This window comes from Oncorhynchus keta, chromosome 14 (genome assembly GCF_023373465.1).
Source record: "Oncorhynchus keta strain PuntledgeMale-10-30-2019 chromosome 14, Oket_V2, whole genome shotgun sequence".
Lineage (NCBI taxonomy): Eukaryota > Metazoa > Chordata > Actinopteri > Salmoniformes > Salmonidae > Oncorhynchus > Oncorhynchus keta.
In genome coordinates, this window is record NC_068434.1 from 2,685,026 (window position 1) to 2,699,558 (window position 14,533).

The 14,533-nt window shown below is 46.0% G+C and overlaps 1 protein-coding gene and 1 long non-coding RNA gene across 2 annotated transcripts in view; one reads left to right on the forward strand and one right to left on the reverse strand.

Moving 5' to 3' along the window:
• The window catches only part of mtmr12 (myotubularin related protein 12), a 36,153-nt gene that overhangs the window by 3,162 nt on the left and 18,458 nt on the right, over positions 1-14,533 (forward strand). Inside the window, exons 2-6 of the mRNA XM_052460832.1 lie at positions 2,579-2,636; positions 3,353-3,492; positions 4,221-4,293; positions 4,497-4,633; positions 4,730-4,820. Of these exons, the coding sequence (XP_052316792.1) occupies positions 2,579-2,636; positions 3,353-3,492; positions 4,221-4,293; positions 4,497-4,633; positions 4,730-4,820 (499 nt within the window). The remainder of the gene's footprint in view (positions 1-2,578; positions 2,637-3,352; positions 3,493-4,220; positions 4,294-4,496; positions 4,634-4,729; positions 4,821-14,533) is intronic.
• LOC127907105 (uncharacterized) lies at positions 5,126-5,732 on the reverse strand. The gene is made up of 3 exons (XR_008063240.1): positions 5,595-5,732; positions 5,343-5,426; positions 5,126-5,209 (listed from the first exon to the last, which is right to left on the reverse strand). It is a non-coding gene; the product is annotated as an uncharacterized LOC127907105 (long non-coding RNA).

Genomic DNA, 14,533 nt, shown 5'->3' on the forward strand with positions numbered 1-14,533 from the left:
CCAACGCTCTTACCACTAGGCTACCTGCTGGTTACTGGCCCAACGCTCTAACCACTAGGCTACCTGCTGGTTACTAGTCCAACACTCTAACCACTAGGCTACCTGCTGGTTACTAGGGTTACTAGTCCAATGCTCTAACCACTAGACTACCTGCTGGTTACTAGTCCAATGCTCTTACCACTAGGCTACCTGCTGGTTACTAGTCCAACGCTCTTACCACTAGGCTACCTGCTGGTTACTAGTCCAATGCTCTTACCACTAGGCTACCTGCTGGTTACTGGCCCAATGCTCTAACCACTAGGCTACCTGCTGGTTACTGGCCCAATGCTCTAACCACTAGGCTACCTGCCACCTCCTGTGTGAACTAGGCTACTGGGCTGCCTGCTACGCCAACTACCGTTTTGATTATGACGAAGAGCAGCCAGCAACATGATGGCGGTTCAAAGTTCAGACGAAGAGCTGATTTACACTCTCACACATCTTGATAACATGAGACAAAATGTTGTCATCAACTGTATACGTTTGTAGTGTTTATCTTCCAAGTCATCTATTGCCTTGATGTTGCAGTTCCCTAATACTGCTTTCACATAGTATTTACTGGTGTTTTGGGCAATGTTTATTACACCACATGTCCAAAAGTATGTGGACACCGGCTCGTCTCAACCTCTCATTCCAAAATGAGTATTACTATGAAGTTGGTCCCCCTTTGCTGCTATAACAGCCTCCACTCTTCTGGGAAGGCTTTCCACTAGATGTTGGAACATTGCTGCTATAACAGCCTCCTTCCTCTCTTCTGGGAAGGCTTTCCACTAGATGTAGGAACATTGATGCAGGGGGACTTGCTTCCATTCAGCCAGAAGAGCATTAGTGAGGTCAGGCACTGATGTTGAGCGATTAGGCCTGGCTCACAGTCAGCATTCCAATTCATCCTAAAGGTGTTCAATGGGGTTGAGGTCAGGGCTCTGTGCAGGCCAGTCAAATTCTTCCACACCGATTTCGATAAATAATTTCTTTATGGACATCGCTTTTTGCATGGCTGCATTGTCATGCTGAAACAGGAAAGGGCTTTCCCCAAACAACTGTTGCCACAAAGTTGGAAGTGCAGAATCGTCTAGAATGTCATTGTATGCTGTAGTGTTGAGATTTCCTTTTACTGGTGCCTAGCCCAAACCTTGAACAACAGCCCAAGACCATTATTCCGCTATGTTTGGTGGAAAGAAAGTTGTCAGAAAAACATGTTAACATGAAAGGGATGAAGCTGAATATAGGGCTATTACTAATGGCACTCTGTTTTACTACAATGAGGAGTAGCCTACTTTCAGGCCAGACTCCAAGCTGAATAAGGGCCAGTATGTTGTAGGCTTGTTTGTTATCGCTGACTGAATATAGGGCTAGGCTATATTTGACTCTCACATTAGCTAGGCCTAGCTGTGACTTTAGATACAAATGGCAGGGTTGCCGTTACTAATACAGAAATAGTTTACTTCCTCTGTGAGGCCAGAAGTGTCAGATGTATGAGGAAACCAGTAGCCCATAGCTTTAAAATGATCCTTATCTATGGTGACAGCTTTACAGTGAGCCTTATCTATGGTCACAGCTTTACAGTGAGCCTTATCTATGGTCACAGCTTTACAGTGAGCCTTATCTATGGTCACTGCTTTACAGTGAGCCTTATCTATGGTCACTGCTTTACAGTGAGCCTTATCTATGGTCACTGCTTTACAGTGAGCCTTATCTATGGTGACAGCTTTACAGTGAGCCTTATCTATGGTCACAGCTTTACAGTGAGCCTTATCTATGGTCACAGCTTTACAGTGAGCCTTATCTATGGTCACTGCTTTACAGTGAGCCTTATCTATGGTCACTGCTTTACAGTGAGCCTTATCTATGGTCACTGCTTTACAGAACCAGAAGCTAGCTAGAAGGCATTTCAAAACCAGACTTTCCCTGTTTGTTGTCAAGAGAAAATAACAAACATGTCATCACATTTTGTCTTTCTCATTCTACTGGTTAATTGTATACATTTAAAGGACATCCTTTTGAGTGAGTGATTGTATGCTGGTTACTAGTCCAACACTCTAACCACTAGGCTACCTGCTGGTTACTGGTCCAACACTCTAACCACTAGGCTACCTGCTGGTTACTAGTCCAACACTCTAACCACTAGGCTACCTGCTGGTTACTGGCCCAACACTCTAACCACTAGGCTACCTGCTGGTTACTGGTCCAACACTCTAACCACTAGGCTACCTGCTGGTTACTGGTCCAACACTCTAACCACTAGGCTACCTGCTGGTTACTGGTCCAACACTCTAACCACTAGGCTACCTGCTGGTTACTAGTCCAACACTCTAACCACTAGGCTACCTGCTGGTTACTGGCCCAACACTCTAACCACTAGGCTACCTGCTGGTTACTGGCCCAACACTCTAACCACTAGGTTACCTGCTGGTTACTGGCCCAACACTCTAACCACTAGGCTACCTGCTGGTTACTGGTCCAATGCTCTGACCACTAGGCTACCTGCTGGTTACTAGTAGTAAAGTGATATGAATGTTTTTGTCATCATTTCACACAGGAAATCAAGTCAGAGAAGGAACCCTCCAGAAAAGAGAAACATCCAGACTTGTTACCAGGTGGAGAAGTTCCTCCTCTCTCCAGAACCTGGAGTTTCCTTCATGATTGAAACATTTGGCATCAAATTGATTTGCTCAAAAAACTCCTGTCGTGCCTGTGTCTCCTGTCGTGCCTGTGTCTCCTGTCGTGCCTGTGTCTCCTGTCGTGCCTGTGTCTCCTGTCGTGTCTGTCTCTCCTGTCGTGTCTGTCTCTCCTGTCGTGTCTGTCTCTCCTGTCGTGTCTGTCTCTCCTGTCGTGTCTGTCTCTCCTGTCGTGTCTGTCTCTCCTGTCGTGTCTGTCTCTCCTGTCGTGTCTGTGTCTCCTGTCGTGTCTGTGTCTCCTGTCGTGTCTGTGTCTCCTGTCGTGTCTGTGTCTCCTGTCGTGTCTCCTGTCGTGTCTGTGTCTCCTGTCGTGTCTCCTGTCGTGTCTGTCTCTCCTGTCGTGTCTCCTGTCGTGTCTCCTGTCATGTCTGTCTGTGTCTCCTGTCATGTCTGTCTGTGTCTCCTGTCATGTCTGTCTGTGTCTCCTGTCATGTCTGTCTGTGTCTCCTGTCATGTCTGTCTGTGTCTCCTGTCGTGTCTGTCTCTCCTGTCGTGTCTGTCTCTCCTGTCGTGTCTGTCTCTCCTGTCGTGTCTCCTGTCGTGTCTCCTGTCGTGTCTCCTGTCGTGTCTCCTGTCGTGTCTCCTGTCGTGTCTCCTGTCGTGTCTCCTGTCGTCTGTCTCTGTCCCATCTACAGGTGAGGTAGTGTTCTGCAGTGCCAGCACAGTGTTGAAATACACTCAGGATGACCTGTCACAGCGAGGCGTCTTCGGGGCGCTGCTCTGCACCAACTTCAGAGTGTCCTTTGTCAGCGACGAGGTGCCCACTGAGGAGACGGTGAGTACCGCCGTCACGTTGAATAATGGACCATTTTGATAGGTCACTTCGTCACGGACCGATTTGGTGCGTCTCAATAGTATATATTTTTTTAAAGCAGCTTCTCTGCCTCTTGTATCAATGGGTGTTGCTGAACTTGCTGTCAGCTTCTCCACGGTTCTTTAAAGACCAGTTCAGGGAGAGGATGACTCGTCAGACCTCGGAGATCCAGACGAATGGTTCTTCTCTTTCCACTGAACTAGAAACAACAAGTAACTGATGCAAGCAGAGAAATTATATTTAAAGAAAAGAAATGAACTAATGGAACAACGGGAACTTTGAAGCAACACACACACACACGCGCGATATGCACTATACACACACGTACACATGGATTTTTGTGCTGTATATATGTGGTAGTGGTGGAGTAGTGGCCTGAGGTCACACAGTCGTGAATATATTGTAATGTTTTAAATACATTTTTCTGGACACCCAGGAAGAGTAGCTGCTTCCTTGTCAGCAGGTAATGAGGATCTATAATAAAAATATAAAATACACACTCAGATGGTGATGAGGAACTACTCCGATGAGAGAAAGTAGACACACACTTTCCTTATTACAGAAGCCATTTGAGGAACTGAGTACGTGACTCATGAGTAGTGTTGGTTTTTATTAGAGCTCGGGCTTGCTGTTTATCCTTGGAAATATATATATATATATATATACTAATAATGTTCTTCCTTACGTAGGGCCAGCTCTTCAAAAATAAACTCTACGGTGAAAATGACATCCCTCTTTCGTGTGTGGATAACATCTATGGAGGTGAAGCTTACTGAAATATTGTTCTACATCGTTTTGTTTCATGTAGTTTTGAATATTTCATAGTTTTCTTCCAGTCTTCATTCATTTTGTAATTCAGTGTTGACTAGTCATTTTAAAGTCTTGGAATGAATAGATTGGTAGAGGGGGGTTGTTGCCTTTTTGAAAGAATATCACTGGTGTCTTGATGATTCTTGTGACTTCAGGTTCTGAAGACAAGAGGAAGCTGATAACAGGAGGCCTGGTGAAGAACAAGTATCCATCGAAGATGATCATCCACTGTAAAGACCTACGGGTGTTTCAGTTCTCTCTGTCCTTCTCTAAAGAGGAAGATGCCAAAAAGGTGCAGCTCCTGACTTCACCACAAATCACCACAAATGTATTATTTGTTGGTTGGTTGATTTGATTGATTGATTGGAAACATACTTTGTCTTCTAAGATCTTCCAGGGGATTGTCCACCACTGTCTGGAGCCCAAGTCCCTGAGATGTCTCTTTGCCTTCTCCTACTGCGAGAACACCTCGTATCCAGGTAGCTATAGTTACTGTAGAGAACACCTCGTATCCAGGTAGCTATAGTTACTGTAGAGAACACCTCGTATCCAGGTAGCTATAGTTACTGTAGAGAACACCTCGTATCCAGGTAGCTATAGTTACTGTAGAGAACACCTCGTATCCAGGTAGCTATAGTTACTCTGGAGAACACCTCGTATCCAGGTAGCTATAGTTACTGTGGAGAACACCTCGTATCCAGGTAGCTATAATTACTGTAGAGAACACCTCGTATCCAGGTAGCTATAATTACTGTAGAGAACACCTCGTAGCTGTGGAGAACACCTCGTATCCAGGTAGCTGTGGAGAACACCTCGTATCCAGGTAGCTGTGGAGAACACCTCGTATCCAGGTAGCTGTGGAGAACACCTCGTATCCAGGTAGCTGTTACTGAGAACACCTCGTAGGTAGCTAGGTAGCTGTAGAGAACACCTCGTATCCAGGTAGCTGTTACTGTAGAGAACACCTCGTATCCAGGTAGCTGTGTTACTGTAGAGAACACCTCGTATCCAGGTAGCTGTGGAGAACACCTCGTATCCAGGTAGCTGTGGAGAACACCTCGTATCCAGGTAGCTGTGGAGAACACCTCGTATCCAGGTAGCTGTAGAGAACACCTCGTATCCAGGTAGCTGTAGAGAACACCTCGTATCCAGGTAGCTGTAGAGAACACCTCGTATCCAGGTAGCTGTGGAGAACACCTCGTATCCAGGTAGCTGTAGAGAACACCTCGTATCCAGGTAGCTGTAGAGAACACCTCGTATCCAGGTAGCTGTGGAGAACACCTCGTATCCAGGTAGCTGTGGAGAACACCTCGTATCCAGGTAGCTGTGGAGAACACCTCGTATCCAGGTAGCTGTGGAGAACACCTCGTATCCAGGTAGCTGTGGAGAACACCTCGTATCCAGGTAGCTGTAGAGAACACCTCGTATCCAGGTAGCTGTAGAGAACACCTCGTATCCAGGTAGCTGTAGTCAATGTCCTGATGTGTCACTGCAAAAAGAAAATGTGTGGAAGCCTCAGTTCTAGTGGTCTCTCAGTAATATTTCTGCATGTTTTCTGTGAGCAGAAGGCTGAGGTCGTGAGGGAAGCCCTAAATCAGCTTTCTGGAATGTGGGGGTGTTACTATGGTTACCCGTGATTTGGTTCCAGCCCTAACAGGAAGTGTGTTGGAGGGCTCTTCAGAGTTGTTGGTGAGATGAAGGATCCCCGTAGTGTCACATCCCCTCGTCAGGCAGGACTCCACGGGGCCTTTGTCTGTCCCAGGACTGGGGCCTTTGTCTGTCCCAGCACTGGGGCCAGGAGATGTCTGCTGTGACATTCCTCAAAGCTCCTCTGTCAGGGTCTCTCCTCTCTCTTCCTTGTGGTCATGGACTGGTAACTTGCATTGACAGAGTATGATGAGCAGCTATGAAGCTGTCCCACAACATTGTTTAGTGTGGTGTTAAATTCCGGTCTCTCTCGGTCTCCTCTCATTGGCTGCCGCATGTTCACAGAGCGATGACTTGACAGGGCTGGTATTATGCTATCCTGCATGCCCCAGACAGGGCTGGTATTATGCTATCTTGCATGCCCCAGACAGGGCTGGTATTAACACAGATCTACTGGCCTGCATACCCCAGACAGGGCTGGTATTAACACAGATCAACAAGCCTGCATGCCCCAGACAGGGCTGGTATTAACACAGATCTACTGGCCTGCATACCCCAGACAGGGCTGGTATTATGCTAGCCTGCATGCCCCAGACAGGGCTGGTATTATGCTATCCTGCATGCCCCAGACAGGGCTGGTATTATGCTATCCTGCATGCCCCAGACAGGGCTGGTATTAACACAGATCTACTAGCCTGCATACCCCAGACAGGGCTGGTATTAACACAGATCTACTGGCCTGCATACCCCAGACAGGGCTGGTATTAACACAGATCTACTGGCCTGCATACCCCAGACAGGGCTGGTATTAACACAGATCTACTGGCCTGCATACCCCAGACAGGGCTGGTATTAACACAGATCTACTAGCCTGCATACCCCAGACAGGGCTGGTATTAACACAGATCTACTAGCCTGCATACCCCAGACAGGGCTGGTATTAACACAGATCTGCTAGCCTGCATACCCCAGACAGGGCTGGTATTTACACAGATCTACTAGCCTGCATACCCCAGACAGGGCTGGTATTAACACAGATCTGCTAGCCTGCATACCCCAGACAGGGCTGGTATTAACACAGATCTGCTAGCCTGCATGCCCCAGACAGGGCTGGTATTAACACAGATCTGCTAGCCTGCATACCCCAGACAGGGCTGGTATTTACACAGATCTACTGGCCTGCATGCCCCAGACAGGGCTGGTATTAACACAGATCTACTAGCCTGCATACCCCAGACAGGGCTGGTATTAACACAGATCTGCTAGCCTGCATGCCCCAGACAGGGCTGGTATTTACACAGATCTACTAGCCTGCATGCCCCAGACAGGGCTGGTATTAACACAGATCTACTAGCCTGCATGCCCCAGACAGGGCTGGTATTAACACAGATCTACTAGCCTGCATACCCCAGACAGGGCTGGTATTAACACAGATCTACTAGCCTGCATACCCCAGACAGGGCTGGTATTAACACAGATCTACTAGCCTGCATACCCCAGACAGGGCTGGTATTAACACAGATCTGCTAGCCTGCATGCCCCAGACAGGGCTGGTATTTACACAGATCTACTAGCCTGCATACCCCAGACAGGGCTGGTATTAACACAGATCTGCTAGCCTGCATGCCCCAGACAGGGCTGGTATTTACACAGATCTACTAGCCTGCATACCCCAGACAGGGCTGGTATTAACACAGATCTGCTAGCCTGCATACCCCAGACAGGGCTGGTATTAACACAGATCTACTAGCCTGCATACCCCAGACAGGGCTGGTATTAACACAGATCTGCTAGCCTGCATGCCCCAGACAGGGCTGGTATTTACACAGATCTACTAGCCTGCATGCCCCAGACAGGGCTGGTATTAACACAGATCTACTAGCCTGCATGCCCCAGACAGGGCTGGTATTAACACAGATCTACTAGCCTGCATACCCCAGACAGGGCTGGTATTAACACAGATCTACTAGCCTGCATACCCCAGACAGGGCTGGTATTAACACAGATCTACTAGCCTGCATACCCCAGACAGGGCTGGTATTAACACAGATCTGCTAGCCTGCATGCCCCAGACAGGGCTGGTATTTACACAGATCTACTAGCCTGCATACCCCAGACAGGGCTGGTATTAACACAGATCTGCTAGCCTGCATACCCCAGACAGGGCTGGTATTAACACAGATCTGCTAGCCTGCATGCCCCAGACAGGGCTGGTATTAACACAGATCTGCTAGCCTGCATACCCCAGACAGGGCTGGTATTTACACAGATCTACTGGCCTGCATGCCCCAGACAGGGCTGGTATTAACACAGATCTACTAGCCTGCATACCCCAGACAGGGCTGGTATTAACACAGATCTGCTAGCCTGCATGCCCCAGACAGGGCTGGTATTTACACAGATCTACTAGCCTGCATGCCCCAGACAGGGCTGGTATTAACACAGATCTGCTAGCCTGCATGCCCCAGACAGGGCTGGTATTTACACAGATCTACTAGCCTGCATGCCCCAGACAGGGCTGGTATTTACACAGATCTACTAGCCTGCATGCCCCAGACAGGGCTGGTATTAACACAGATCTACTAGCCTGCATGCCCCAGACAGGGCTGGTATTTACACAGATCTACTAGCCTGCATGCCCCAGACAGGGCTGGTATTTACACAGATCTACTAGCCTGCATGCCCCAGACAGGGCTGGTATTTACACAGATCTACTAGCCTGCATGCCCCAGACAGGGCTGGTATTTACACAGATCTGCTAGCCTGCATGCCCCAGACAGGGCTGGTATTTACACAGATCTAGCCTGCATGCCCCAGACAGGGCTGGTATTAACACAGATCTACTGGCCTGCATGCCCCAGACAGGGCTGGTATTAACACAGATCTACTAGCCTGCATGCCCCAGACAGGGCTGGTATTAACACAGATCTACTAGCCTGCATGCCCCAGACAGGGCTGGTATTTACACAGATCTACTAGCCTGCATGCCCCAGACAGGGCTTGTATTAACACAGATCTGCTAGCCTGCATACCCCAGACAGGTCTGGTATTTACACAGATCTGCTAGCCTGCATACCCCAGACAGGGCTGGTATTTACACAGATCTACTAGCCTGCATGCCCCAGACAGGGCTGGTATTTACACAGATCTGCTAGCCTGCATGCCCCAGACAGGGCTGGTATTAACACAGATCTGCTAGCCTGCATGCCCCAGACAGGGCTGGTATTTACACAGATCTGCTAGCCTGCATGCCCCAGACAGGGCTGGTATTAACACAGATCTACTGGCCTGCATACCCCAGACAGGGCTTGTATTAACACAGATCTGCTAGCCTGCATACCCCAGACAGGGCTGGTATTTACACAGATCTACTAGCCTGCATGCCCCAGACAGGGCTGGTATTTACACAGATCTGCTAGCCTGCATGCCCCAGACAGGGCTGGTATTAACACAGATCTGCTAGCCTGCATGCCCCAGACAGGGCTGGTATTAACACAGATCTGCTAGCCTGCATACCCCAGACAGGGCTGGTATTTACACAGATCTGCTAGCCTGCATGCACCAGACAGGGCTGGTATTTACACAGATCTACTAGCCTGCATGCCCCAGACAGGGCTGGTATTTACACAGATCTACTAGCCTGCATGCCCCAGACAGGGCTGGTATTTACACAGATCTACTAGCCTTTAGAACTTTGCGACCTTTTGCCACATTTCAGGCTTCAAACATAAAGATATAAAACTGTATTTTTTGTGAAGAATCAACAAGTGGGACACAATCATGAAGTGGAACGACATTTATTGGATATTTCAAACTTTTTTAACAAATCAAAAACTGAAAAATTGGGCGTGCAAAATTATTCAGCCCCTTTACTTTCAGTGCAGCAAACTCTCTCCAGAAGTTCAGAGAGGATCTCTGAATGATCCAACGTTGACCTAAATGACTAATGATGATAAATACAATCCACCTGTGTGTAATCAAGTCTCCGTATAAATGCACCTGCACTGTGATAGTCTCAGAGGTCCGTTAAAAGCGTAGAGAGCATCATGAAGAACAAGGAATACACTCTATCCAATCACATTTCTTCCCCTGCGGGCGTGTTTTTAACAAGTTGAATCCAGCTTATCTTTGTGGATGATGTGCTGTTCGCCTGGCTTCCATCTCCATGACTCTCTGAAATACAGTAACTCCACCGTTTTACAGTTATTTGCATTATCCATAGCTGTGTACCTTGTTAGGTTATTAAACAGACATCTTACCTGGACATGTTGATACCAGAGTTCTTTCACACGTTCCCCGTTTCTCTTAAAGGGTACAACTGCTTCGTCCTTGTTTCATGTTTCTCTGGGACTCGTTGTGGGGCTGACCGTATTCACATTCCCAACGGTGATATTGTTGTGGTGCTGACCGTATTCACATTCCCAACAGTGATATTGTTGTTGAGCTGACCGTATTCACATTCCCAACAGTGATATTGTCGTTGTGCTGATCGTATTCACATTCCCAACAGTGATATTGTTGTGGTGCTGACCGTATTCACATTCCCAACAGTGATATTGTTGTTGAGCTGACCGTATTCACATTCCCAACAGTGATATTGTTGTGGTGCTGACCGTATTCACATTCCCAACAGTGATATTGTTGTGGTGCTGACCGTATTCACATTCCCAACAGTGATATTGTCGTGGTGCTGACCGTATTCACATTCCCAACAGTGATATTGTTGTGGTGCTGACCGTATTCACATTCCCAACAGTGATATTGTCGTGGTGCTGACCGTATTCACATTCCCAACAGTGATATTGTCTGCCAGCACTCTGTCCTGAACTTCCTGCAGTTTTATTGCATTGTTGCCAATTACCATGGCAACCATGGCAATTTCCTGAGCATCTGATAATATTCTGCCTCTCCTTCCTGTGGAAGGCAACCTTTTTTGGATCCTACTGAAAAACACAAAACGAATCAATATATTTCAAAATGGCAGCACATGTCAAAATGTCAGCACATGTCGAAATGTCAGCACATGTCGAAATGTCAGCACATGTCAAAATGGCAGCACATGTCAAAATGGCAGCACATGTCAGTACATGTCAAAATGTCAGTACATGTCAAAATGTCAGTACATGTCAAAATGTCAGCACATGTCAAAATGTCAGCACATGTCAAAATGTCAGCACATGTCAAAATGTCAGCACATGTCAGCACATGTCAAAATGTCAGTACATGTCAAAATGTCAGCACATGTCAAAATGTCAGTACATGTCAAAATGTCAGTACATGTCAAAATGTCAGCACATGTCAAAATGTCAGTACATGTCAAAATGTCAGCACATGTCAAAATGTCAGCACATGTCAGCACATGTCAAAATGTCAGTACATGTCAAAATGTCAGCACATGTCAAAATGTCAGCACATGTCAAAATGTCAGCACATGTCAAAATGTCAGCACATGTCGAAATGTCAGCACATGTCAAAATGTCAGCACATGTCAGCACATGTCGAAATGTCAGCACATGTCAAAATGTCAGTACATGTCAAAATGTCAGCACATGTCAAAATGTCAGTACATGTCAAAATGTCAGTACATGTCAAAATGTCAGCACATGTCAAAATGTCAGCACATGTCAAAATGTCAGCACATGTCAAAATGTCAGCACATGTCAGCACATGTCAAAATGTCAGCACATGTCAAAATGTCAGCACATGTCAAAATGTCAGTACATGTCAAAATGTCAGTACATGTCAAAATGTCAGCACATGTCAGCACATGTCAAAATGTCAGCACATGTCAAAATGTCAGCACATGTCAAAATGTCAGCACATGTCAAAATGTCAGTACATGTCAAAATGTCAGCACATGTCAAAATGTCAGCACATGTCAAAATGTCAGCACATGTCAAAATGTCAGTACATGTCAAAATGTCAGCACATGTCAAAATGTCAGCACATGTCAAAATGTCAGTACATGTCAAAATGTCAGTACATGTCAAAATGTCAGTACATGTCAAAATGTCAGCACATGTCAAAATGTCAGCACATGTCAAAATGTCAGCACATGTCAAAATGTCAGCACATGTCAAAATGTCAGCACATGTCAAAATGTCAGCACATGTCAAAATGTCAGCACATGTCAAAATGTCAACACATGTCAAAATGTCAACACATGTCAGCACATGTCAAAATGTCAGCACATGTCAGCACATGTCAAAATGTCAGCACATGTCAAAATGTCAGCACATGTCAAAATGTCAGCACATGTCAAAATGTCAGCACATGTCAAAATGTCAGCACATGTCAAAATGTCAGCACATGTCAAAATGTCAGCACATGTCAAAATGTCAGCACATGTCAGCACATGTCAGCACATGTCAAAATGTCAGCACATGTCAGCACATGTCAGCACATGTCAAAATGTCAACACATGTCAGCACATTCTATATACTTTATACTTATATACTCTATATACTTTCGGCCCGTCATTGGACACTGTGCTATCCAACCTCCAAACGAGCTTCAATGCCATACAGCACTCCTTCCGTGGCCTCCAACTGCTCTTAAACGCGAGTAAAACCAAATGCATGCTTTTCAACCGATCGCTGCCTGCACCCGCATGCCCGACTAGCATCACCACCCTGGATGGTTCCAACCTTGAATATGTGGACATCTATAAGTACCTAGGTGTCTGGCTAGACTGCAAACTCTCCTTCCAGACTCACATCAAACATCTCCAATCAAAAATCAAATCCAGAGTCGGCTTTCTATTCCGCAACAAAGCCTCCTTCACTCACGCTGCCAAGCTTACCCTAGTAAAACTGACTATCCTACCGATCCTCGACTTCGGCGATGTCATCTACAAAATGGCTTCCAACACTCTACTCAGCAAACTGGATGCAGTCTACCACAGTGCCATCCGTTTTGTCACTAAAGCACCTTATACCACCCACCGCTGCGACTTGTATGCTCTAGTCGGCTGGCCCTCACTACATATTCGTCGCCAGACCCACTGGCTCCAGGTCATCTACAAGTCCATGCTAGGTAAAGCTCCGCCTTATCTCAGTTCACTGGTCACGATGGCAACACCCATCCGTAGCACGCGCTCCAGCAGGTGTATCTCACTGATCATCCCTAAAGCCAACACCTCATTTGGCCGCCTTTCGTTCCAGTACTCTGCTGCCTGTGACTGGAACGAATTGCAAAATCGCTGAAGTTGGAGACTTTTATCTCCCTCTCCAACTTCAAACATCAGCTATCCGAGCAGCTAACCGATCGCTGCAGCTGTACATAGTCTATAGGTAAATAGCTCACCCTTTTTCACCTACCTCATTCCCATACTGTTTTTATACTGTTTTTATTTATTTACTTTTCTGCTCTTTTGCATACCAATATCTCTACCTGTACATGCCCATCTGATCATTTATCACTCCAGTGTTAATCTGCAAAATTGTATTATTCGCCTACCTCCTCATGCCTTTTGCACACATTGTATATAGACTGCCCATTTTTTTCTACTGTGTTATTGACTTGCTAATTGTTTACTCCATGTGTAACTCTGTGTTGTCTGTTCACACTGCTATGCTTTATCTTGGCCAGGTCGCAGTTGCAAATGAGAACTTGTTCTCAACTAGCCTACCTGGTTAAATAAAGGTGAAATAAAAAAATTAAAAAAAACATGTCAAAATGTCAGCACATGTCAGCACATGTCGAAATGTCAGCACATGTCAGAATGTCAACACATGTCAGAATGTCAGCACATGTCAAAATGTCAACACATGTCAAAATGTCAACACATGTCAAAATGTCAACACATGTCAGCACATGTCAAAATGTCAACACATGTCAAAATGTCAACACATGTCAAAATGTCAACACATGTCAGCACATGTCAAAATGTCAACACATGTCAGAATGTCAGCACATGTCAAAATGTCAACACATGTCAAAATGTCAACACATGTCAACACATGTCAGAATGTCAGCACATGTCAAAATGTCAACACATGTCAAAATGTCAACACATGTCAGCACATGTCAAAATGTCAACACATGTCAAAATGTCAACACATGTCAAAATGTCAACACATGTCAGCACATGTCAAAATGTCAACACATGTCAACACATGTCAAAATGTCAACACATGTCAGAATGTCAGCACATGTCGAAATGTCAGCACATGTCAAAATGTCAACACATGTCAAAATGTCAGCACATGTCAGCACATGTCAAAATGTCAACACATGTCAGCACATGTCAAAATGTCAGCACATGTCAAAATGTCAACACATGTCAAAATGTCAACACATGTCAGCACATGTCAAAATGTCAACACATGTCAAAATGTCAACACATGTCAAAATGTCAACACATGTCAAAATGTCAGCACATGTCAAAATGTCAGCACATGTCAAAATGTCAGCACATGTCAAAATGTCAGCACATGTCAAAATGTCAGCACATGTCAGCACATGTCAAAATGTCAACACATGTCAGCACATGTCAAAATGTCAGCACATGTCAAAATGTCAGCACATGTCAACACATGTCAGC